At 35.5% G+C, this 25857-nt stretch overlaps 2 protein-coding genes across 2 annotated transcripts in view; one reads left to right on the forward strand and one right to left on the reverse strand.

Annotated features, from left to right (window-relative positions):
- Positions 1–3295: 3295 nt before the first annotated feature.
- LOC123551905 (uncharacterized) lies at positions 3296–20251 on the reverse strand. The gene is made up of 12 exons (XM_045341183.2): positions 19944–20251; positions 17505–17615; positions 17128–17196; positions 16389–16488; positions 12099–12215; positions 11470–11564; positions 7897–8018; positions 7266–7489; positions 6765–6875; positions 4775–4831; positions 4306–4418; positions 3296–3446 (listed from the first exon to the last, which is right to left on the reverse strand). Exons 1-12 carry the CDS (start codon positions 20013–20015, stop codon positions 3315–3317), a joined length of 1323 nt encoding a protein of 440 aa, XP_045197118.2. The 5' UTR covers positions 20016–20251; the 3' UTR covers positions 3296–3314.
- Positions 20252–23709: 3458 nt separating this feature from the next.
- LOC123551904 (uncharacterized) overlaps positions 23710–25857 on the forward strand; it is a 39489-nt gene continuing 37341 nt past the window's right edge. Inside the window, exon 1 of the mRNA XM_053541460.1 lies at positions 23710–23816. The gene's annotated coding sequence lies outside the window, so the exon portion shown is untranslated. The remainder of the gene's footprint in view (positions 23817–25857) is intronic.

The following is a 25857-nucleotide window of genomic DNA, read 5'->3' on the forward strand; positions in this document are numbered from 1 at the left end:
GTTGTTTTATGGGAATTATTTTACAACAATTTGGTAATATAATTTATCTTCACAGGTTCCAAGCAAGTGCTCTTATAGTTGATGGTATTAAATGAAACTCATATACACTCTAGATTGTTTGTTAACTAGTCTCCAATTAAATTTTCAACATATAATACCGAAATTATCTCCCTTCAGAATGGTATGGTTGTTGCTAACCTTTGTTATATATTTGTGGTTGATTATAATTGTGGTGTTTAACAATGAAGGTACTATATAGATATGGCGTAACTAATGGTGACCAACAATAAAGACAGTATAACTCCAAAAGTCTCGGAATCAGTACAGAGCTCAGATCAAAAGACAATGCTGAACTAACTGTACCAAAACCATGAAGAGAATTTTTTCAAAAATCATTATATTACTCAGGGCCGATAATTCTATTCCATCTCATGTAAGACTTTCAGACACACTTGACAAGTTTAAACATTCATATCTTCAGTGGAAATACTCTGGTAGTTCTGCAATCTTTCTCAGGTGAATTATACATGCAGCTTTTGCCGTGTGTTTCTGAATTTATTCTAGTACTGGTAATTACAAATTATTTCTTTTACATATTTTGTATCATATTCTATTCTGTCTAATATATTGAATTTAAGATCATTTGTCATTTTAAATGTTATTATGTCCACTTGGAAATTTTAGAACATTTTATTTAGATACTACCTTGTCTTACCTTGTAAATTTGTTATTTGTGATTCTTACTGAAAACTGCATCTGTCTGTATTGTAAATTTTGTAGCTCGACTTTTGCTTACAACTGTATAAACTCTTGTTTGTTCATGTGCACCATATTGAAAATTGGTTTTTGAACCAAATATGTCATCCGCAATAAATAAAAATGTTATTATTATTATTACTATTACTTCACCAGCCCCAGTCTCAGCCGATGTAGCTGGGAACAGGTTAAGTTACCACCCAGCACTATACGTTAGTCAGACGATCAGTCACAACCAGGATTCTGATCGCTAGCTTCATGTACGAGCCTTCTATCCACTGCTAAGTAACAAATTTTCCAGTTTTAAATGGTGGAAGATGCTATGTGCTCCTTCAGGCACAGGTGGACAGCTTACTAGAACTACAGATCTTCTGATGCCTTTATCACTCATATGAAATAGTTCCACATCCCATTTTGGATTATTGAACCTATGGCAGTAAAAACATGACCTTATAATCCAATGCTCCCTGTTGCCAGTTGAAATTGTCATGGTGCACCTACTAGCCATTTTTCACAATTTTCTTCATAGTTGAATACATAATCTATAGCTGCTTGGCGGGTGGTCTTGAACATTTATGGGGTGGGGGGGACGTCCGTTCAGATGTCTGTTGATTTCAGTGATGCTTGCATATCCATTTTACAATTTTGGCTTGTTTTTCAGAGTCATTATGTAAATAGTTCTGTTTCTTTCTCTTAGTGTCAGTCTTTGAAAACCTCAAGTACAGCAATATTGATCGGAAATGTGTCAAAAGGGATATCAAGGTGTGCTTTTTAACTTAACATTAAGGTATACTGAAAATCATAAATGACCAGTCTCAGAGAACAAGCCGTTTATGGTTTACTTGCGTTTCTCTCTATGATTCATGCCATCATTTTCAAATTAATTTACGACTACAAAACAGTATTATAAATAAAGTACATGTATAGTGCAAAACAGGACTGGTGAAATGATCCGAATTTATAAAGAAACTGCTGTAGGGTGGATAGAACCAGCTTTAATGATTTACTTTGTACCCTGTTCCGATACCAACTTTTGTATATTATGTCCCTATTTACTTACATTTGGCCATTGTAACCCAGTTTCCTATCAACTGATGATAAATAACTGAAAAGAATAAAACTTTTCACAAATATTGTTTGTTGCTTGTTTTGTTTTAGGTGAAAGTGACACAGTTCAGGTCAAATGACCACTTTCTAGCTTTAATGGTGATCGTAGACACTAGGTGTTCCATTAGTCTTTATTTCATTGGCGCCTTTGCAGATCTACCAACATGCCACATGTTAGCTGGATGGCTTCCTGACATGATGACCTGTGGAGGGCTGGAACTCGCTTGCATGGAAAGCAAGTAAATCAAGTTGGCAACCATAACTACTTGGCAGCACAGGCCCTGGCTGATTATGTTGATTTCAAAAGCTCAATTTCTCTACTACAAGGAAGTATTAAAAACTTGTGACCATTTAGTATTCATGTTCTTATGGCAGTTAAAAAACTCAAATGATCAAAATAGAACAAGGCTGTCTGAAAGACAGCTAAATCCCCACTGTTATGGATAGTGAAAGGGTAAACCTTTGACCTTGAGCTGTGACCTTGACATGGCTGACTCATGAATTCTGCACATCGTCTTGATGAGGTGATCATTTGACCCAAGTTTCATGAAAATCCTTCAAGGGGTTTAGGAGATACAGAGCTCAAACCTTTGAACTTGAATTGTGATCTTGACCTAGAGTTGACATGGCCGACTCATGAGTTCTTGACGAGGTGATCATTTGACCCAAGTCTGATGAAAAACCATTCAAGGGGTTTAGGAGATACAGAGTGGACACAAAATGGAAGGCTCAAACCTTTGACCCTAAGTTGTGACTTTGACCTTGAGCTGGCATGGCTGACTGAGTTCTGCACATCGTCTTGGATAGGTGATCATTTGATCCAGGTTTCATATGAATCCTTCAAGGGGATTAGGAGATACAGAGCGACACAAAATGGAAGGCTCAAACCTTTGTCCCAGAGTTGTGACCTTGACCTTGAGCCAACATGGCTGACTCATGAGTTCTGCACATTGCCTTGATGAGGTGATCATTTGACCAAAGTTTGATGAAAATCCTTCAAGGGGTTTAGGAGATACAGAGCGGACACAAAATGGAAGGCTCAAACTTTTGACCCCAAGTTGTGACCTTGAGCTGGCATGGCTGACTCATATATTCTGCACATCGTCTTGATGAGGTGATCATTTGACCCACTTCAAGGGGTTTAGGAGATATAGAGCAGACACGAAATGGAAGGCTAAAACCTTTGACCTTGAGTTGTGACCTTGACCTGACATGGCTGACTCATGAGTTCTGCACATTGTCTTGATGAGGTGATCATTTGACCAAAGTTTCATGAAAATCTTCAAGGGGTTTAGGAGATACGGAGCGGACACAAAGTGTTACGGATGGACGGACGGAGACCATTCCTATAGCTCCCCCACCACTCGTGGCGGGGGATTAAAAATATGAAAGGACTGTTCTTAAGTGTATTTTATTTATAAATCAACTAATAAAATTATCCATTCAGAAAATCAAGTTCCTTCTATGTAAGATTTTTCAATGTCCAGTACAGCATCTCTCAGTACTTCATATTCCGATATTTCATTGTAAATGTGAGCAGATATTCTGACATACAATCTTTGTTGAACACATTTCACTGGAACCTAGAAAAAAGATCAATTCTTTATGCTAATAACCTGTTAATAGCAACAATATGATATTATGGTCTGCTTGTTCCTTTTTTGGTCTGAAATACACGAGCATGTTAAAAGAATTGCTGTGGAGGTCTTGGTGCATGTATCAGCCATTTATACACTGCATCTCAAAGACATTTTATGAAATTTATAACACTAAACCAATCTGTAGGTGATTATACCCAAACACATCACTGATGCAGCTTGGGAACGTGGGGGTGGGGTTGAGTGACCTAGGTCATGCTCTTGATTCTGATTAAGTTAACAACTGATGTTAATCTTATGAAAACCCTTTCAAGCAGTATTGAAAACTTTGAGCGGTCAAGAAATAGAGCTCTTTGACCTTTAAATGTGACCTTGACCCTTGGACTTTGTGACCAGGGTCATAAACTCAGCATGTCATCTTAATAATACTGGTGATAGTTTTATGAATTGCAATTCACAAGGCATGGTGTGGATTCAGAATAAGCTATGTTGACTTGTGACCAAGAAGAGTGACCTCAAACTTTGTCCTACTGAGTCATGTGCTTTGCATGTCATCTTTATGGAGTAAACAAATGAATCCAGTGATGAAAAAAATATTCAAGGTCTTAGAAGATATAGAGAGTACAATAAAATTAGGTATCTGGCTTTTAACTACCGTATGCCCTTTAGACCTACGGTAGGTGTGTACCTTGTCATATTGTGATAACAAATGGTAATGTCCAATATAGCAGCAATATACTTTGTTTCTTGGGGTATATGCCTGTTTCCATTAGAACCTTATATATTCGATAGGTAATTTGACAACAGTTTTGTACAGCATAAAAAGAACCCTTTCTCAGCTTACCTCAATGTTATATTTATGGTAGAGAGTATTCTGTACTGTTTCTGCTGCAGAATAATCAACATTTGCAGACATTTTCTGTAAGCCATCTGGCAACCTGACCAGACACATGCTCCCTAAAATAAATGGTGTAAAGTCTGAAACTTGCATTTAAGAGACCATAGAACTGTTGATAAATTTCTGAGGCAACACACCAGACCAGATAGAATGATGAAAGTCATTAATGATGTAGAAAGTAGACTAATAACTAAATAATAGCATATGCTTCATGTTTATAAAACGTACAGCAAGACTTTTCCCCTTATATAAAAGTTCTTAATATCATCAATGTGACATTTTCATAAGACTGTTTCATCATAAGAAAGTTTTTATTAAAAAAATATTGAAAAACATTTTTTTTTTAATTAAACTGAAATAAATATATATTGGTTTTGTTTATGCATAGGAATATTATTGTTAGAGAAGATATTACCAAACATGTCCTCTGGAGCTGCTAGATCCGTCTTCCAACCTTCACACAACATTCTACCTGTAAAATACTGGCTTTTATTCACTTGTTCTTTACTCCTACACACAACATTCTACCTGTAAAATACTGGCTATGATTCACATGTTCTTTACTCCTACACACAACATTCTACCTGTAAAATTCTAGTCGCAATTCACATGTTCTTAACATTCTACCTGTAAAAATTCTGGTCACGATTCACTTGTTCTTAATTGCTACACACAACACTTTACCAGTAAAATTCTAGTCATGATTCACATATTCTAAACATTCTACCTGTAAAATACTAGTCATGATTCACTTGTTCTTAACTGCTACACACAACATTTTACCAGTAAAATTTTAAACACGATTCACATGTTCTTAACATTATCCCTGTAAAAATACTAGTTGTGATTCACTTGTTCTTAACTGCTACACACAACATTTTACCATTAAAATCAAGTCACAATTCACAAGTTCTTAACAGTCTACTTGTAAAAATTCTAATCACGGTTCACATGTTCTTAATATTTTACATGTAAAAATTCTGGTCATGATTCACTTGTTCTTAACTGCTACACACAACATCTAGTCACAATTCACATGTTCTTAACTCCTACACACAATATTCTACCTGTAAAATTCTTGTCATGATTCATTTGTTCTTTCAAATACTAGAGTTGTCACAGGAGTGACGAATTATACCCCCACAATATGGCCTTGTCACAGAACTAAGCCAATGTCAAAGCCGAACTTGCTTGACCTTTGACCTACTGACCACAAAATCAATAGAGGTCATCTGCTAGTCATGATCAACTTCCCTATGAAGTTTCATGATCCTCCGTCCAAGCGTTCTCAAGTTATTGTCCGTAAAAGGTTTAAATGACCTTTGACCTTTGGAACTCAAAATCAATATGGGTCATCTGCTTGACATGACCAACCTCCAGATTAAATTTCCTGATCCTAGTCCCAAGCATTCTCAAGTTATTGTCCGAAAACTGTTTAAATGTTCTGGGTCACTGTGACCTTGACCTGTGAATTACTGACCATAAAATCATTAGGGGTCATCTGCTAGTCATAACCAACCTCCCTGTCAATTTTCATGATCCTAGGCCCAAGCATTTTAAAGTTATCATCCGGAAACTGTTTAACTGTTCCAAGTCACCTTGACCTTTGACCTACTGACCTCAAAGTAGAACTTGACCAGTATTTCATGATGTTACACCTGTGTACCAAAATTTATGATCCTAGGCCCAAGCGTTCTCAAGTTATCATCCGGAAACCATTTAATTGTTCCGAGTCACTGTGACCTTGATCTTTGACCTACAGACCTCAAAGTCAATATTGACCTGCATTTCATATGTTACACCTGTGTACCAAAATGTATGATCCTAGGCCCAAGCGTTCTCAAGTTATCATCCGGAAACCATTTAACTGTTCCGAGTCATTGTGACCTTGACCTTTGACCTACAGACCTCAAAGTCGAAATTGACCTGCATTTCATGATGTTACACCTGTGTACCAAAATTTATGATCCTAGGCCCAAGCGTTCTCAAGTTATCATCCGGAAACTATTTAACTGTTCCGAGTCCCTGTGACCTTGACCTTTGACCTAGAGACCTCAAAGTCGAACTTGACCTGCATTTCATGATGTTACACCTGTGTACCAAAATTTATGATCCTAGGCCCAAGCGTTCTCAAGTTATCATCCGGAAACGGTTTAACTGTTCAGGGTCACTGTAACCTTGACCTTTGACCTACTGACCCCAAATTCGAACCTGACCTGTATTTTCTGATGTTACACCTGTGTACCAAAAATTATTTAAATTGGTCAAGCCTTTCATGAGTTATCATCCGGAAACCATGCAAAACCAACGGACCGAACAACCGACCAACCGACTGCCAAGCTCACTCCTATATACTCCCCCCCCCTAACTTCGTTTTGTGGGGGTATAGTAATGTATGCACTTACCTGCCTGTCTACTCAAGGCATGTATATAATTGTAAATTTTGTCCTGACCAACTATCTCCCAGAAATCTAGTACTGTATGCAATGCTAAAAACGGACTGTAGTCATGTAAACCTAAAAAGAAATTGGGCTGTTTCTGAATCATAGATTATACATTTACTATTGTTAATATTGTTTTTTTTGGATTTTAAATATACAATATTTTTAACAGCATTCAGTATACATAACATATTACAGATCGCAGGGCTGTGGGTACGATCCCTGGGTGAGGAATATACTCTCCGTAACACTTATAAAAGACCTTGTGTCTGAAATCTTTTGTCTTCCACCTCTAATTTATGTGGAGAAGTTGGCAGTTATTTGCAGAGAATAGATTGATACTGGTACAGAATACAGGAACACTGGTTATGTTAACTGTCTGCTGTTACATAACTGTAACACTGTTAAGAAACAGCGATAAACCCAAAACAAACAAAAATGTTATATACCGGGTAGACAATATACCTGCCCAAATAAACTCAGAGTTGAACCCAGATCCAAATCCATGGGAGATAATAAGTGGTCTAGTCGAGGGCTGTAACTCTTTCCTGACATACATGAGTGCTGTCCCTTTAGGACAGCAGAACCATTTGTGAGCATTGGTGATGTAGTAGTCTGGATCAAGGGAGGTAATATCCAAAGGGAGAGAACCAAGCCCATGTGCTCCATCTATCAATACTGGTACATTCCTGAAACAAGAAATTTTTCATTTCCATATTTAACTTTCATCTACTTGTCTGGCTGAACTAAAAAGTCACCCTTATTACATGATAGTTTTAATCTTTTGCACAGTGAATTTCTGAGTCAATGTTCAAACTTGATACTTTTCTAATTTATGCTCATGAAACTTAACAATAACAGATATATAATCAGAATTCAAAGCAAATGAAGTACAGTTAAATTCACTCTAAAATAGTTACTGCAACATTTAAACTGTCCATAAGAAAGTGATGAAAAAGAGTTGAACACACAGTGTTTGCATTGGACGTGGGAAGAAACATGTTTCACATTTGTCTTGTACTAAATATAATTTCCCAGAGTGCCACAATAAAGCATTACAAACATGCTTTGAGTGGCATATCAAATGGTGCATTACCTAGATTTACAAATATGTATAATTTCCTTGTGAGGCATAATGAATGGTGTATTGCTAGGTATATGATCGAATACTGCTAGTCTTGTACCTTCCTTCAGGTTGGCTTCTACATAATATATCAGCTGAAATAAATTATATGCAACATGAAAAGATGCTTAATATGGTTAAATGGTAAACAAGAGGGCCATGATGACCCTGGATCGCTGTCCTGAGTAATATGAGCTACATATTTGAAATATCAAACTGATGCTAAAATATTACGAAAGTAGGTCAGTAGGTTACATTCAAGGTCACTGAAAGTCAGTTTTAAGATCGGTGTGCAAAACTGTACATGTCATCCAAATTTCAAGGCTGTATCTTAAAAAACAAGAAAGTAGGTCAAGGTCACAGTCAGGTGACCCCTAATCACTTGGGGTCATCAGGTAATTATAATTAAACAGCCTAGGAAATATGATCTGATAATTTTTGAAGTATTTTTTCCTATATAACTCATATAACAGGTGACCCCCAGGGTGCAGCCTCTTTTCACCCTAAGGGTATAATTTGAACAATCTTGTTAGAGATCAAAGGGTCACAAAAGCTCACCTTGAGCCTTTGGCTCAGGCGAGCTAAAACAGGTATAACACTTATATATATGATACAGCAGACTTTACTCTAATACAATACTTTTAAAAGAAAGAACAAGAGCTGTTAGTGCACACAAATGTTCCCATGGTGGTGTTTTAGAGATAACTGTAACTTCCAGTGTCATTAATAGTATAACCATAACCTATGACCTAGCGATTGGGTAAGCAATTCTTTAAAGTTTGATGGCCATATGCATAAATATTCATCAGCTACACAGCCTCAATACATTGAAGTATCAAGGTCACTATGATGTTGATCTTAACCCCCTAGACAATATGTGTCTTCATGATGTGAAGGATGATAGTGATCAAAGACCAAAGCATTCTCCAGCTATTCAAAAGAAACCAGTTTTAGTCCAGTGTGCATCTACTGACCATAGTCAATCATCTTATGAAGTTTTAAAATCCTTGGCCAAACCATTCTCGTTATTCACAGAAACCCTTCCCTTACAGAACAAGCCTTCTCCGGTGAATAGAAAGTTAATAGAAAGTTAATGCAGCTATTCACAGCTTCAGTTCGCGGTTCATTTACCGCATCCGGATAATGATTTGCGATCAAACTTCTTTTTTAACATTCTATTCACCACAGACTCCAGTGTTCGCTTCTTATTCACCGCAGGACTTGATATTTTTATTATTGTATTATTAATTCACTTTCTATTCACGGTAAAAACTTGAATTTCATGATTTGTGAATAAAATAGCTGCACCAGTTTTGGCGGCAAAATAGTTGGTATAGTTTGAAATTCTGGACCATGCAGAGCACAGCAGATTTTTGTTAATAGCATGGTATCAGCTACAGTAAGTGCCTTTTAATTGTCTATGATATACACGAGGCATGTCAAAAGAAAAATGTGATATTTTTTTCATTTTATTTGATTCATGTAATTCTAAACAGATGCAGACTTATTTTTGTCATCAGTTTTCATGACTTTGAATTCTTGTACATGTAAATATATAGAGGTGTCAAGCTAATTCACTAGCTTATTAAATCATCTGCCACTAAGTGCCAGGATGAGCTTTTGTGATTGTTCATTGTCTGTCCACCTTTTCATCCATCAACTATATATTTTCTTAAAATAACATCTCTTCTGAAACTTCAAGACAAAAACTTTCTGCAGACATGCAGCTTGCAGCTCATTCACCGCAGACTGTTCACAGCTCATTCACCGCAGACAGTTCGCAGGTCATTCACCGCAGACTGTTCGCAGCTCATTCACCACAGACAGTTTGCAGATCATTCACTGCAGAATGTTCGCAGCTCATTCACCGAGACTGTTCACAGCTCATTCACCGCAGACCTCATCTGCATGTGAAAAGTTAATGAAAAGTTAATGATCCCAACTTCATTCACTTTCTATTAACCAATCATTCACCGACCATTCACCGCATCCATTCACCACAGACCATTTTTTTCTGTAAGGGTTTTCTCAGTCTTGAGGTCATTATGACCTTTACCTTTGACAAACTAACCGCAAATAAAAAGGGTCAACTACTGACCACAGACAATAATGCTTTGAAGTTAAATAGTGAAACGACCAAGCTTTCTGAAGCTACTGATCAGAATCCATTTTAATATCAAGGTCACTCTGGTTTTAAAATTGACCTACTGACTCATAAAACAATATGGGTCATCTAATGACCTCAGACAAACATCCTATTAAGCTTGAATACTATATGCCAAAGCAATCTCTTAGTTATTAATCAGCAACTGTTTTCAGTCTCAAGATCATTGTGACCTCAATCTTTGACCTACCAACCCGCAAAAACAAAATGGTTGAAAATCATTCTATTAAAATTAAAAGGGGGAGTTATACATTATTTACAGTAACAACAAAGGGAAGTTATCTCCCCAAAAACTAAATAAATAATTCTATATAATATAAATCCACACAAAACTCCTAACCAGGTAGAGATAGGTCAAAATACACCTAACAATTGGATGTAACATGCATGTTGTACCACAGAAAAGTGGTCTCGATTTTCCCCTAGAGCCAGAAATAAAAAAGTTAAAATATAAGCTATTTATAGTAACAACAAAGGGAAGTAATTCTAAAAACAAGTGTGCCTCATGGTGGTGAACATATGTGCCAAGTAACATCAAAATCTCTCCATGCATGAATAAGAAATTCTCCGGACAAAGTCATTCTTAAATTTGACATTTGGCCTCTAAGTGTGACCTTGACCTTAGACCAACGGACCTGGTTCTTGCATATGACAAATCAACTTATTATAGGGAACATTTGTGCCATGTAATTTTAAAATATCCCTTGATGAATGGCATAGTTATTGATTGGACAGGAATCAGACCATGTTAACCTTTAACCTCTAAGTGCGACTTTGACCTTAGAGCTAGGGGTCTGGGTCTTGCGCACGACATGTCCTCTCACCACGGGGAACATTTGTGCCAAGTAGTTTCAAAATCCCTTGAATGGCATAATTATGGACCGGACACAAAACAGACCCTGTTTAACTATGTCCTCTAAGTGTGACCTTGACCTTGGAGCTAGGGGTCTGGGTCTTGTGCATGACAAGTTGTCTCCTTATGGGGAACATTTGTGAAAAGTAATTTCAAAATCCCTTGATGAATGGCAGAGTTACGGACTGGACATGAAATATACCCTGTTAATCTTTGACCTTTGACCTTGAAGCTAGGGGTGTAAGTCTTGCTCATGACAGGTGAACATTTATGCCAAGTTATTTCAAAATCCCTTTATGGATGGCAGAGTTATGGACCAGACACGAAGTGTGACGGACGGATGGAAAGAAGACCGCAGCCTATTTCTATATCCCCCTTTTTTTTCTTCAAAAAAGGAGGGGGACAATAAGCTATGAAATTTGACTTTTGATTCCACAAGGGTGTAAAAATGAGTAGTGGAAAAACTACAAATTTTAAATTAAGTGTGACTCAGTTAGACAAAAAAGTGAGAAAGTTTGCAGCGTGCAACCTGTTGTTTGCCGGTGATGGGGAAATCCACCTCCACCTCCTGTATCTGAGCACCTGTCTGCTCACATCTCAAGCGTAACATCTTCTTTACTGCTCCTACATACAAACATATATTATACAATATCACCATAGAAATAATTTTAAGTTCTTGTGTTCTATGTGCCACCATGTTAATATAATTAGTTTGTACTGTAATCAATTCTTTCATGCACTTTCTCTTTTTTCTTCTTCTCTATATTACAAATGTCAACTTCTGTGTAGAACTTCTAATAAAATTTCTAAAACTTTTCAATAAAATCTATTACATACTGTATTTCTAAAACACATAAATACTGAATGTAAAATCCCAAGGTTGTTTTAGTAAAAGAAAAGGTTTGGGAGTTCTTAATTAACATGACAATTTCAACTATCTTAATGTAGCAGTATGTAAGACATACAATATTTTCCCTGATTTCATAAGTAACATTTCAGCTTATTTGATAAGTGACATTTTCCCTAAATTTGTGACATTTCCCTGATTTTATAATTGGCATTTTGCCCGAATTTATAACTGACATTAATAATTTTACCCTGATTATACAAGTGATATTTTCCTTGATATAGTTAGTGTTTGGAATACAAAAGTCTTACCATATGTAATGTTAAATATGAAAACAGTGTCTCCCTGCTTGAGAGGTATGCCCTGTATGACCGTATTCAATGCTGTGGTAGCATTCTCCACTAACACAATATCCTTAGCATCACAGTCTACAAAATATAACATAATTATGTTTATGTAGGAGAATCATTCATAAAAACTTTAAGTGACCGTAAACACTTATCTATAGTAGAGTTATTACAGCAGAAGCTTGGACTATATTTGACATCACTGTATATTGCTAGGCCTCGATCACAACAGGAATGCAAGTGTGATCCTGCCTTGTAATATCACTGAGAGCCAAAAATGTCCCAGACAGAGCTTCTGTTACAACAACTGTTTTATTATATACCTCAACATAATTGTTTGCTTTTAACTTAACCAAAAATGACTATAAAACTAGAAAATGCTTTTGTAAAAAAGCGCATGTCTCCCCCAATGCAAAGTCCTATAGGCAAGAAGTCAATAGGGGTCAGGAGCGAAAGTCAAAGAGACACTGATGGTTGGCTGCAATAGGGACCATCCACTTGGCATGTACAGTCATCCCGCTAAATTTCAACACTCTTGGCCTAGTGGTTCTCAAGTCACTGTTCAGGCTCCTGTGACCTTGACCTTTGATCAAGTGACCTCAAAATAAATAGGGGTCATCTACTCTGCATGTCCAATCATCCTATTAAGTTTCAACATTGTAGGTCAAGTGGTTCTCAAGTTATTTCCAAAAAATGATTTTACATGAACAGGCCACTGTGACCTTGACCTTTAATAGAATGACCCCAAAATCAATAGGGGTCATCTACTCTGCATGTTCAATCATCCTATGAAGTTTCAACATTCTGGGTCAAGTGGTTCTCAAGTTATTGATCGGAACTGGTTATCAATGTTCAGGCCCCTGTGACCTTGACCTTTAACGGAGTGACCCCAAAAACAATAGGGGTCATTTACTCTGCATGAACAATCATCCTATGAAGTTTCAACATTCTGTGTCGAGAGGTTCTCAAGTTATTGATTGGAAACGGTTTTCCATGTTCAGGCCCCTGTGGCCTTGACCTTTAACAGAGTGACCCTAAAATCGTTAGGGGTCATCTACTCTGCATGATCAATCATCCTATGAAGTTTCATCATTCTGGGTCAAGTGGTTCTCAAGTTACTGACCGGAAATGGTTTTCAATTTTCAGGCCCCTGTGACCTTGACCTATCATAGAGTGAACCCAAAATCGTTAGGGGTCATCTACTCTGCATGACCAATCATCCTATTAAGTTTCAACATTCTGGGTCAAGTGGTTCTCAAGTTACTGACCGGAAATGGTTTTCAATGTTCAGGCCCCTGTGACCTTGACTTTAATGGAGTGACCCCAAAATCGATAGGGGTCATCTACTTTGCATGTACAATCATCCTATGAAGTTTCAACATTCTGGGTCAAGTGGTTCTCTAGTTATTGATCGGAAATGGTTTTCAATGTTCAGGCCCGTGACCTTGACCTTTGACGGAGTGACCCCAAAATCAATAGGGGTCATCTACTCTTCATGACCAATAATCCTATGAAGTTTCAACATTCTGAGTGAAGTGCTTCTCTAGTTATTGATCGGAAATGGTTTTCAATGTTCAGGCCCCTGTGACCTTGACCTTTGACGGAGTGACCCCAAAATCAATAGGGGTCATCTACTCTTCATGACCAATCATCCTATGAAGTTTCAACATTCTGAGTCAAGTGCTTCTCTAGTTATTGATCGGAAATGGTTTTCAATGTTCAGGCCCCTGTGACCTTGACCTTTGATGGAGTGACCCCAAAATCAATAGGGGTCATCTACTCTTCATGACCAATCATCCTATGAAGTTTCAACATTCTGGGTCAAGTGGTTCTCTAGTTATTGATCGGAAATGGTTTTCAATGTTCAGGCCCTGTGACCTTGACCTTTGACGGAGTGACCCCAAAATCAATAGGGGTCATCTACTCTTCATGACCAATCATCCTATGAAGTTTCAACATTCTGGGTCAAGTGGTTCTCAAGTTATTGATCGGAACTGGTTATCAATGTTCAGGCCCCTGTGACCTTGACCTTTAACGGAGTGACCCCAAAAACAATAGGGGTCATTTACTCTGCATGAACAATCATCCTATGAAGTTTCAACATTCTGTGTCGAGAGGTTCTCAAGTTATTGATTGGAAACGGTTTTCCATGTTCAGGCCCCTGTGGCCTTGACCTTTAACAGAGTGACCCTAAAATCGTTAGGGGTCATCTACTCTGCATGATCAATCATCCTATGAAGTTTCATCATTCTGGGTCAAGTGGTTCTCAAGTTACTGACCGGAAATGGTTTTCAATTTTCAGGCCCCTGTGACCTTGACCTATCATAGAGTGAACCCAAAATCGTTAGGGGTCATCTACTCTGCATGACCAATCATCCTATTAAGTTTCAACATTCTGGGTCAAGTGGTTCTCAAGTTACTGACCGGAAATGGTTTTCAATGTTCAGGCCCCTGTGACCTTGACCTTTAATGGAGTGACCCCAAAATCGATAGGGGTCATCTACTTTGCATGTACAATCATCCTATGAAGTTTCAACATTCTGGGTCAAGTGGTTCTCTAGTTATTGATCGGAAATGGTTTTCAATGTTCAGGCCCCTGTGACCTTGACCTTTGACGGAGTGACCCCAAAATCAATAGGGGTCATCTACTCTTCATGACCAATAATCCTATGAAGTTTCAACATTCTGAGTGAAGTGCTTCTCTAGTTATTGATCGGAAATGGTTTTCAATGTTCAGGCCCCTGTGACCTTGACCTTTGACGGAGTGACCCCAAAATCAATAGGGGTCATCTACTCTTCATGACCAATCATCCTATGAAGTTTCAACATTCTGAGTCAAGTGCTTCTCTAGTTATTGATCGGAAATGGTTTTCAATGTTCAGGCCCCTGTGACCTTGACCTTTGATGGAGTGACCCCAAAATCAATAGGGTCATCTACTCTTCATGACCAATCATCCTATGAAGTTTCAACATTCTGGTCAAGTGGTTCTCTAGTTATTGATCGGAAATGGTTTTCAATGTTCAGGCCCCTGTGACCTTGACCTTTGACGGAGTGACCCCAAAATCATAGGGGTCATCTACTCTTCATGACCAATCATCCTATGAAGTTTCAACATTCTGGGTCAAGTGCTTCTCTAGTTATTGATCGGAAATGGTTTTCAATGTTCAGGCCCCTGTGACCTTGACCTTTGACGGATTGACCCCAAAAACAATAGGGGTCGTCTACTCCAGCAGCCCTACAATCCTATGAAGTTTGAAGGTTCTAGGTCAAATGGTTCTCCAGTTATTGCTCGGAAATGAAGTGTGACGTACGGACGGACGGACGGACGGACGGACGGACAGGGCAAAAACAAATATGTCTCCTGGGGGAGACATAATTATCAGAAACAAGGAACTGTCATAAACATATATGAAAGAAAGTAGTTCAGGCTGACATAATATGGAATCAGATTTCCCTCGGATGCAATACGGATTCTGATTTTGGTCAGTTTGTCCTTATTTGTGATGTAAAAGTCATACTTCTAACAGGGTTATTTACATTCTCCCTGTTTGTTGATGTTCATTTTGTATTAACTACAAAAGAAATGTGCCAAAGTTACAAAAATGTTGCTTAGTGATAATGTGCTGCTGTTTTGGCAACACTCACATGTAATCTAGGAGTATGTTCCTTAGATGTTCCGTGTGATGAACAGAATGACCGGGAATCATATTCTTATCTATCTTAAACATGTGCAATTTATAAAAAAAAAAGTTAACAAATCGAAGGAAAATATAATGTAAATATAAGAAATGAGATTATTTTTAAGCTCATTCAAAACAAACGACAGAATATGATCAGCAAGTTAACCACAAATCACTAGACCAATACATGGATTTGCCAATCATTTTCTGTCATTCATTTTGCATGAACTAAAAAAATCATGTATTAAGTATATACTAAATAACTATTGTCACTACTTACAATTAGATAAATCATACTTCTAAACCTACAGAAATATTTCACAAGCAGCATTACTTGAGCTGACCTAAGCTTTGGTCATTCACCACAAAGGTTTAACCCATTTTCTGGACTAATATTTCTTTAAAGAAATTGCTTATCAAAATTTTTCTTGATGTCTCTATGACACTACCAACTAAATAGACATGGAACTCATTATAAAAGGTAATAAGTTTTAGTGATTCTAAAAAAGATCCTGCACTTATTATCTGACAATTTAGTTTGACTTTAGTGTGTATCTAGTCTGTGGTACTTACTAATAAATTTAGCTATTCTTCTAGTAACATGTACAAGCCTGGGTAACAGTTCTCTATCATAAAACCTTAACGGCTGTCGTTCTGTCCATACCTGATATTTCTGAAACATACACATACAAAAAATGTCAAATCATTTATATTTGCTATGTGCTTTATAGGTTCATTTTCCAGAATAACATTGTAGTGGTTTGGTGATGTAGTGATTGTTGGGTTTAAGTCGTACTGACACAGATCATATGGGAACTTTCCAGTTTTGATGGTGGAAGAAGAGCCAAAGTGTCCCTCCGTACATTATTTCATCAAGGTCAGGCACCTGGGTAGAACCACCAACCTTCCGTAAGCCAGCTGGATGGCTTCCTCACATGAAGAATTCAACATCTGGGTGAGGCTCCAAACCTCATCAGTGATGGGCAAGTGATTCAATGTGAGCGACCTGAACCATTTGGCCACGCAGGCCCCCTGTAGTGGTTTCAAAGGTACATAAGTCCTACCAGTATACAATTATGACACATTTTACAAAATTAATTTTTTTTAAAATTACTACAACATATCTGCTATTTTCCAGCTAGACTTCAACACATATACTACAATCATTGTTACTATAGTCTTCAATCAGCTGCAGACAAGTGGTATAAAGGATTATTTACAATGGTTACAGCATATCAGGTAGCTAGATACTATGTGTATATAAATCAAAAATAATCTGGAAATATGATAATATCATAATAACAACATATACCTGAGTAATGTCTAAAGCATCTTTTAGTACTCCACCAAATGCTCCATGATTCAAAAACACACAATTATCCTCAAAGAGATAATGTACATATTTCAACTGAAAATGGTATAGTCTTCTGAAGGCAAAAATTGTAACCTAAAATTTCTTATTTTGATTACAAGTTTTTAATAATTTCATTAAAACCATAGCTTCTTTGTCTTACAAATTTTCTTTAAAATATCTTTCATTCAATGCATGACCAATATCAGTACTCCAGTTTTATATCTATCCACTAGTTCAAAAAGGCTTTACTTTTTTTAAATACTTCGTCTAGGAATTGTAATGTCAGCTTGCATCAAATATGTATCAATTAATTTAATCATACGGCAGTGCAGTACCTCTAACAGAAAATGCTTCTTCTTTATTTCTTTTCCAAATATCGGGGGATCTGATTTATACTTTTCGAAGAGATCACATCTGAATGGCAGCTCTGGGGGAACATAATCATCCTGGAACAAAATACAACATCAAAAAAATCAGCCATTTGCTATATTTTCATGAAAGTTGCTCATTTTTTATCATGTGACTCTAAAACTTTTATGAACTTTTCACATATAGTATGCTTTAAATTCAATCAAAGGAACAGACAATGTAGTAGGTGAATATCCAGGCATGAAAATATTATTTGAAATTAGGTATAAAGGTTTGACAATAAAAAAATATCAGTCTGTAAAATAGGTCAAACCTTTAATTATAAATACATTAAAACTACAGTCAGGGGTGTAACTGTTTTAAGTTATGTAACCTATTTCAGTTACTTTTTCAACATAATTCAAGCATTTTATAACCTGTATTAGTTATAAAATATAGTTAACTCAGGTAAGTTATTAAAAAAAAAGTCTTTTTGCTGTTCTTACAAAGTGACCTTTAAAGTGAAATTAGTAGCAAACTGTGGTCAATCCAATTTTCTTTTAGTCATGACCTGATAAACATAATGGGATGTTAAGAGTTTTATAGCTTTAAAACTTTTGCGTAAAACTTTATCAGCCTTGGGTAAAAAATTTTACTTCATAGCTGGAAAGATAAAAGTTCAAGTATTCAGGAAATAATTGCATTAGTCTCATTCAAAATGAGGAATTGACACAGGAGGGCTTTGTAATATTTTATGATAACTGAAACAAGTTATGAAAGTATAAGCAATAACTCAAATGGGTTATAAACTGCGCTAACTTGAAACAGTTACACCCCTGACTGAACTAGAATACCAGTCATATGAACTAGCTCGGCTAATGTAAGGTTTATCATTTCATTGTATTGTGCAAATTCAATGCTTAAATTTACATTTGCAGTGTATGCACACTCACCACTGGCAACCAGGCATGCATTAATTAATTGTTTGGATACCTGTGGGAATCCATAAATTATTGCTGACTTTCATTCTTTAACTTTTTCAGAAAAATCGATGTCAACGGAAATGACTCGATTTTTTTCTTTAGTGTAGGGATAATACACGGTTTTTTTGTGTATTAACGTCTGCAGAAGCCCGCGGGATTGTTTGTGACCGAGACCTAAACAAACGTGTATTGTCGCTATTCTTGCATAAAAATATATTTCACGACGATTTATGTATTGTTTTCATATGTGATGACTTGATGATTCCGGTACATTTTTTATTTACCATTCCAGTTGTTCTTGGAAACGGTAAACATGTTTTAAATATCCGTATCCAGGGCCCAGAAATAAACAACACTATCAAAAGCACATCCTGAAGGTTTTTGAGCGATTTTTTTTATCTCTCATTATTACAAACATAAAATTACCAATAATTGTTCATATCATTTCACAATTTGGTGGACTTGATCACAATTTCAAGAATAATAACTTTACATTCGAGTTATATTGAGTACGGACACGCAGTTGGAGTACGGATGAGTACGAACGTAGTGTCAAGTCTCATAGCTGTTTATATAAATTCTTCGAGAAATTAGATAAAAACATACTGACTGATCTTACCAAAATCATAAATATGATACCTAAAAACAAAGAATCGCACAGGTAAACACGCGATTCTTTAACATTCACGGTTGTCTACAAAATCTGAATTGACGCAGAGTTCTAAAAGGGGAGTAAACAAGGGAAGAAACGAGTACGAACAATGTTGGGGGCAGCGCATTTGGCGTTAGTTACTGATACAGTAAAACATTCTATGGTTTAGATTGCATCTTTAATGCTTCAAGAAGAGGTTTTTATGAAAGAAAAAAGACGCAGATACCAGATGTCAATCTGCGAAGAATTACATAGACGTCCCTGGGAAAGCATTTCAAAAATAAAAATCGGGTATTAACAGCACGTGAATTGCCTTGTTTGCACACGATTTTTCTCCCGTTAATACATGGGCGGATCCAGTGAAAAAAAGTAGTTTTTATGCAAGAATTTAAACAAATGTCCATGAGTGGTGCTGTCATTCAATTAAAAAAATCTTGGAAAGCTGATATCTTTTTTGTAATTCAAAAGCTTATAAACTTAATTGAATCATATCTCCACAGACGCATAAATATATGAAAAAGTTGGGATTTTCAAGAGAGTCTTTTCAGTCTTTCTTTAAATGGAAGATGTCTAACATGACACAAAAATTTTGGAGGCCTTTTTTGATTCCATTCAGTTTTGAGACCATATGATATTTCCATACTCAAAACTAATGCAGTTGTTAGGTGAAACAAAGAAGTATAAAATACATTTATTTTTATAGCTCTTTGGGTGAAACAAATCGACCCATTGTCCAGCTGAGTTTAACTGGAAAAATACTTCCAATTAAGTTTAAGTACAATGACACTTACGTCTGGAATATCGAGAAGTTCCTGTACATTTGATGAATGAAATGAACCAAAATCTCTCTTGGCAGCGCTCATCTCCTAAAGGTCAGTATCTAGTACAACATGTACATTATTTCCCGCCAAATGTCAAAATTAGCCTCACAACGATGCTGTATTTTCGGTTTTCAAACTACTTAGAACGTAACTTTGGTTAATATTTGGTAAACATATATAAATACAAAGGAGACCTTAACAGTAACACACAATGAATGACTTTCTTTCTAAACAAAACAAAACAGTTTTATTGTAAACAAGAAATCTCCCTTACTGAAAGTGAGAGTGAGCACAATAAGGGTAGGGATAGAGTGCGAAATGGACTCCATTTCGCAAAATGGACTTTACGTCTACGAAATGGACTTTTATTTTCTTAACTGTGACTTTAATGAAAAAGTTATATGTATTTTCTTCCATAGACATGATAGATAATAGGTAAAACTAAATATTGATCACCTTTGAATCATTTTTCTGATTTATAACCAAAATATTGCAATTTATCAAGACCGCGTCCTCCGCAAATTTTACAAAATGGACTTTTATTTTCTTAATTATGGGTTTAATTTTGATGAAATATATATTTTTATAAAACGATATGATAGATTAGAGGTAATACTAAATGTTGGTCACTTTTGATAATATATTTTTCTAATTTTTAACCAAAATATTACAATTTATTAAGACCACGTAGTCCGAAATGGACATTTTCGTGCCAAAATTCAACGAAATGGACTTTTATTTTTATTGTGGTTTAATTTTTAAGATTTTTGTATTTTCATAAGAAGATATGATAGGTTAAAGGTAAAAACTAAATATTGGTCACCTTTGATAAATTATTTTTCTAACTTATAACCAAAATATTACAAGTTATTAAGGCCGCGTCCTCCGAAATGGACATTTTTGCGCCAAACTTCTACGAAATGGACTTTTATTTTTTTTAATTGTGGGTTTAATTTCTATGATTTTTATATTTTCATAAAAGGATAAGATAGGTAGAAGGTAATACTAAATATTGGTCACCTTTGATAAATTATTTTTCTGATTTATAACCAAAATATTACAAGTTATTAAGACCGCGTCCTCCGAAATGGACATTTTCGCGCCAAACTTCTACTTTTATTTTCTTAATTGTGACGTAAATATCAATGTTATCAGTATTTCCATAAGAAGATATGACAGGTAAGATTAAATGTTGGTCACTTTTGATAAAATATTTTTCTGATTTATAACCAAAATATTATACTTAATTAAGACCGCGCTAAAGTTCTGTGAAAAAAATTACGAAATGGACAATTATTTTCTTAACTCTGGTTTTAATTTCAATGATATTTAAGTTTTACTTGCCATTGGATAAAAAAAAAAATCGAGGGAGGCGCTTCTTAAACAGTGGTCATTTTAATTTGTTAGTGGGCGGGATTGAATAAAGCCTTGAAAATTAATCCGTCATATCTTTTAATAATAAACGTGTTAGGAGAATTGAATGGTACTGCATGTGAATATCGAATATTTCTTGTATAGATTTTTTTTCACAACTCGGAGGAATCTTATAAGTAAAATTATATTCCATACATCTACAAATTGATAACGTGTAATATTTAAGGACGATATATTTTGTAAACACATATCTCGAACGACAGTGCTAAATTACATATAATATTAACGTAACTAATAGGTAAAAAGGAACATTGTCTGTACTATTTGAATGTGTGTTCTTACTTTTTTTTCTCAACTATATATTGAGGAAATTATGATGTCGGTTACTAGGGTGATCAGTATAAGCTTCCGTGATACGGGAGTACTTGAGGGCTTTAATAAAAATAAAATTTGTAGGGAAAATTAACCATTTTTCGCGTGAATACCCCTGGATTTAATGTGCCATGTCTTACAGCTCAAAGGATTGTCATTCATAGACTAGATTAATGAATAAGTCCGTCCGCTTTGCTCAGTAGGGAGAGCGTTTGTCTAAACCCAAACAAACAAAGAATAATGAATAACACTTGTTGACAAATACGAAATAAGAATACACTTCTAAAAACAATAAATTAATCAACATGATAATTTTAATGGAAGCGATCAGATTATTTTTTTTTCTCTTTTATATGTACAACAAAATAAAGAAATATATCATAGATATTCACTTGTTTGTTATTAATGGCACGTATAACAGGCGGACTATTTTTACTAATTCTTACCAATGAAAATTGAAAAGTGTTTGTAACTGGACGAAGACTATTTTGATTATAAATTCTATATATTTAACATACTAAACTCAATGTCTTCCGTGGCAGCGGGAAAGTTTTTTACGGCTAGCATTTTTATGATTGTTCATCTTCTGTTATGATTTTATTTAATTGGCATTTCTCAATTTTATAATTGTTGTTATTAAACTTACCTTTGACTGTTTTGATGTCGGAGTGAACAGACATCCATGCCGCTCTAATCAACGATAATTAGTAAGGTGACAATAGTAAAGATACACATGTGGTCATGCAAGAGGCACTAATAATATACACGTGCATGCACTGATTAGTAAGGTGTGATAATCCAATCATCGGGCAATTAACGCGAGAAAGGAAAAAGAAAAAGAAATAACTGCAGCAATTCAAATTAATAGTAGTTTTTATAATTACAATTAAATAAACTCGTTATGACTTGGAAAAACACCGTCGATAAATTTTGAAAGTATTTCTTTGTAACTTATAAGGGACATATCTATATCATAAAAAATAAAGTCATCATTTAAACTATCTAAACTGTTCCGTATAAAATACGAATATCATTGAAATTAAAACCACAAGAACACTATAATTCGTACAATATTTTGTAAAATAATTGTCCGTTTCATATGGTGTTATTGATATATGTGGGCTTTACAATATGAGAAGATAATCTGTGTTTTATTAAGGTAAAACCGATATATACTTGAAATTAAAACCAAACTTTACATTTAAAATATATTTTTGGCACACATTGCGTGATTCAAAAATAATCAACGTATAGGTTTATCTTTTATGTTTCATATCTATTTCATGAATTACCAATATAATTGCAATTTAAGACACAATGAAGAATATATAAGTCCATTTCGTAGAAGTGTGGCAGGAAATGTCCATTTCGCGAGGAGTGGTCGCAATAAATAGTAATATTCCATTGAAAAATTAGATCGACATATTATTAACAGAGTCAAACATGTACCTTAAACTCCAATCTATCATATCTGTTAAAGATAATACCGATATCATCAACATTAAAGTAACAGTAAAGAAAATACAAGTCCATTTCGTACAAGTTTGGCACGAAAATGTCCATTTCGTAAGACACGGTCTTACTTAATTAATTGTATTATTTTGGTTATAAATAAGATAAATATATCATTTAAAATGACCAATGTGAAGGTCTATCTATTATTTGAAAAACATCTTCAAGAAATTTCATATATCCTTGAAATTAATGCCGCAATTAAAAGAAATAAAAGTCCATTTTGTATAAGATTTTGCATGAAAATGTCCATTTCGTAGGACGCGGTCTTGATAAAACGTAAATTTTCTTTTATTAACCTGACCAATATATCATCAAAAATAAACATCACGTAGGTTTAACTCCCCTCTATCATATTCATTTAAGAAAATACAGATATATTTGAAACTAAAGCCGTAATTTAGATAATAAAACTCCATTTCGTAGACGTAAAGTCCATTTCGCGAAATGGAGTCCATTTCGTACTCTATCCCTACCGCAATAACGATAACTCTGAACCCGGAAGTGGAGTTTACTGCAGTACACACATATCTTTTAAAGATATTAAAAAGATACTGAGGATCGCAAACGTATACTATGATAGAAGTAAATTAATATTAATATTTCTGTTATACTGACTATCGAAATACTGTTTTCTTTCAATTTGTTTATGTTGATGAGTTTGCTTTAACATAATTGACAATATATTCGGATAGTCACTATTATGCCTATATACAGATGTCATTGATCGATTTCTGGACTGTATTGTTATAGATATCATAATTATTTTTTTAAAAGTTCCACAAAAGTCTATATTCACATTACAGCACCGGCCTTGCTAGTCGAACTAATCCGACGTATACAGTTTGTTTTATATTGTGACGGTCAAACTGTAACTGTAGCGGTGGCTGCAGAAGTCAGAAATTAAAAAGCAGCCGCTCAGCGACAGTAAGCTTGTCTACGGCCTTGCAAGATAGGCTTAGTTTAACCAACTTATCATATACTTTGCTTAGTCCAACTATTTGATGCGATCCTAGGAAATATTGAGATAATTTTTTCATATGGGCACTATCCCCACTCGCGTCAAACACTCGAAAGACCAAAATAGTGGAAGCAATTTCCAATGAAATTGTCATTGCTGCCGATGTTTTACATGCTATAGGTTTAAATGACGATTATTTCACAAATTGATAAATAAATTCAAATAAAACTTACATATATATATAAACATGTATCTAAAGGGGATTCAATTCCTCATTGATTTATGCCAAAATTATCAAATAATATCCAAAATTACGAATTTTCTGGTGATTTAAACCTATATGTATGTACTTAGTCTAAATAATGAGACCTCGGGTAGACCGATTTTACATTTTGATATTTTACGTTGTCTACCTAGAGGCGGATATCGAAGTCAAAAAAATATAACGATATTCAACTCTCGAGTACAATTATTTGGACTATGTATGTACTGTACACGATTAACATTTACCGTGTCTACATAAAACCAATAATTAACTTTACAGGACTGTGTACTGTGATTTAATTCTTCCATTATTTTTGTCCAAAGTTTTGACGTTTAGATTGCTAGTCACAAATATAAAACAATGTGAACGTCGAATTATTTTGAGTAGTATCGAAAGGGGATTCAATTCCTCATTGATTTATGTAAAAATTATCAAATAATATCCAAAATTACGAATTTTCTGGTGATTTTAACCTATGTATGTACTGTACACGAGTAACGTTTGCCAGTATGGGCAAGCGATAAAACCAATAACTTTACATGACTGTGTACTGTGATTTATCCTCCATTATTTTGGTCCTTCAAAGTTTTGACATTTAGATTGCCCCTTCACAAATATAAAACAATCTGAATGTCGAATTATTTTGACTAACACTTTGGTGATAAATGAAGGTAAACTATGGAATTTGTAGTTGTAACAGTCTCAGGAAAAATGTGCAGCCTTGACCAGGACTCGAACCTCGGACCTTCGACTTACTGTGCCAGTGCTCTACCAGTTGAGCTACCGAGGCTACCCGATACGAGAACCGCTACACACCTTCCCTCTTAATGCGAGACATTGGCACTCCTGGCCAAAGTCTGCTGCAGACTGTTAACCTAATTCAGATGCACACACCCCAGCCAAACTGCTTTGCCCCGCAAGGGCTCCAAGGGTGAACAACTCGGTAGAACCTCCATATGTAACAGTCTAAGGAAAAAATGTGCAGCCTCGACCGGGACTAGAACCTCGGACCTTCGGCTTACCATGCCAACACTGCCAATTGAGCTACTGAGGCCACCCGATACAAGAACCGCTACATAGTCAGTAATATTAAATGTAGATATTCATCATAAGGAAGAGTTAAATATCTTATTTTGAAGAAGTCACATAAGAAAATCGTAACAATTTTATTTTTCTGTCCTTTCATTTGACCCGCATATGTTGGAGCATTGATTTCCAGAGGCCAGTCTGAATATTTTCCTTGCTACTCACATGATCCTTGTATGCATGCCTGGAAAAATAAATTAGTGCATTATCTTCTTTGTTGTTATTAATAAAACAAACTAGGCTGTTTATTTTTTATTTTATGTTTGAGAATTTATTATTTAAGGCATGCAAGTGTAGAACTCAAAGAAAGATAG

Source organism: Mercenaria mercenaria, chromosome 4 (genome assembly GCF_021730395.1).
Source record: "Mercenaria mercenaria strain notata chromosome 4, MADL_Memer_1, whole genome shotgun sequence".
NCBI classification, from domain to species: Eukaryota; Metazoa; Mollusca; class Bivalvia; order Venerida; family Veneridae; genus Mercenaria; species Mercenaria mercenaria.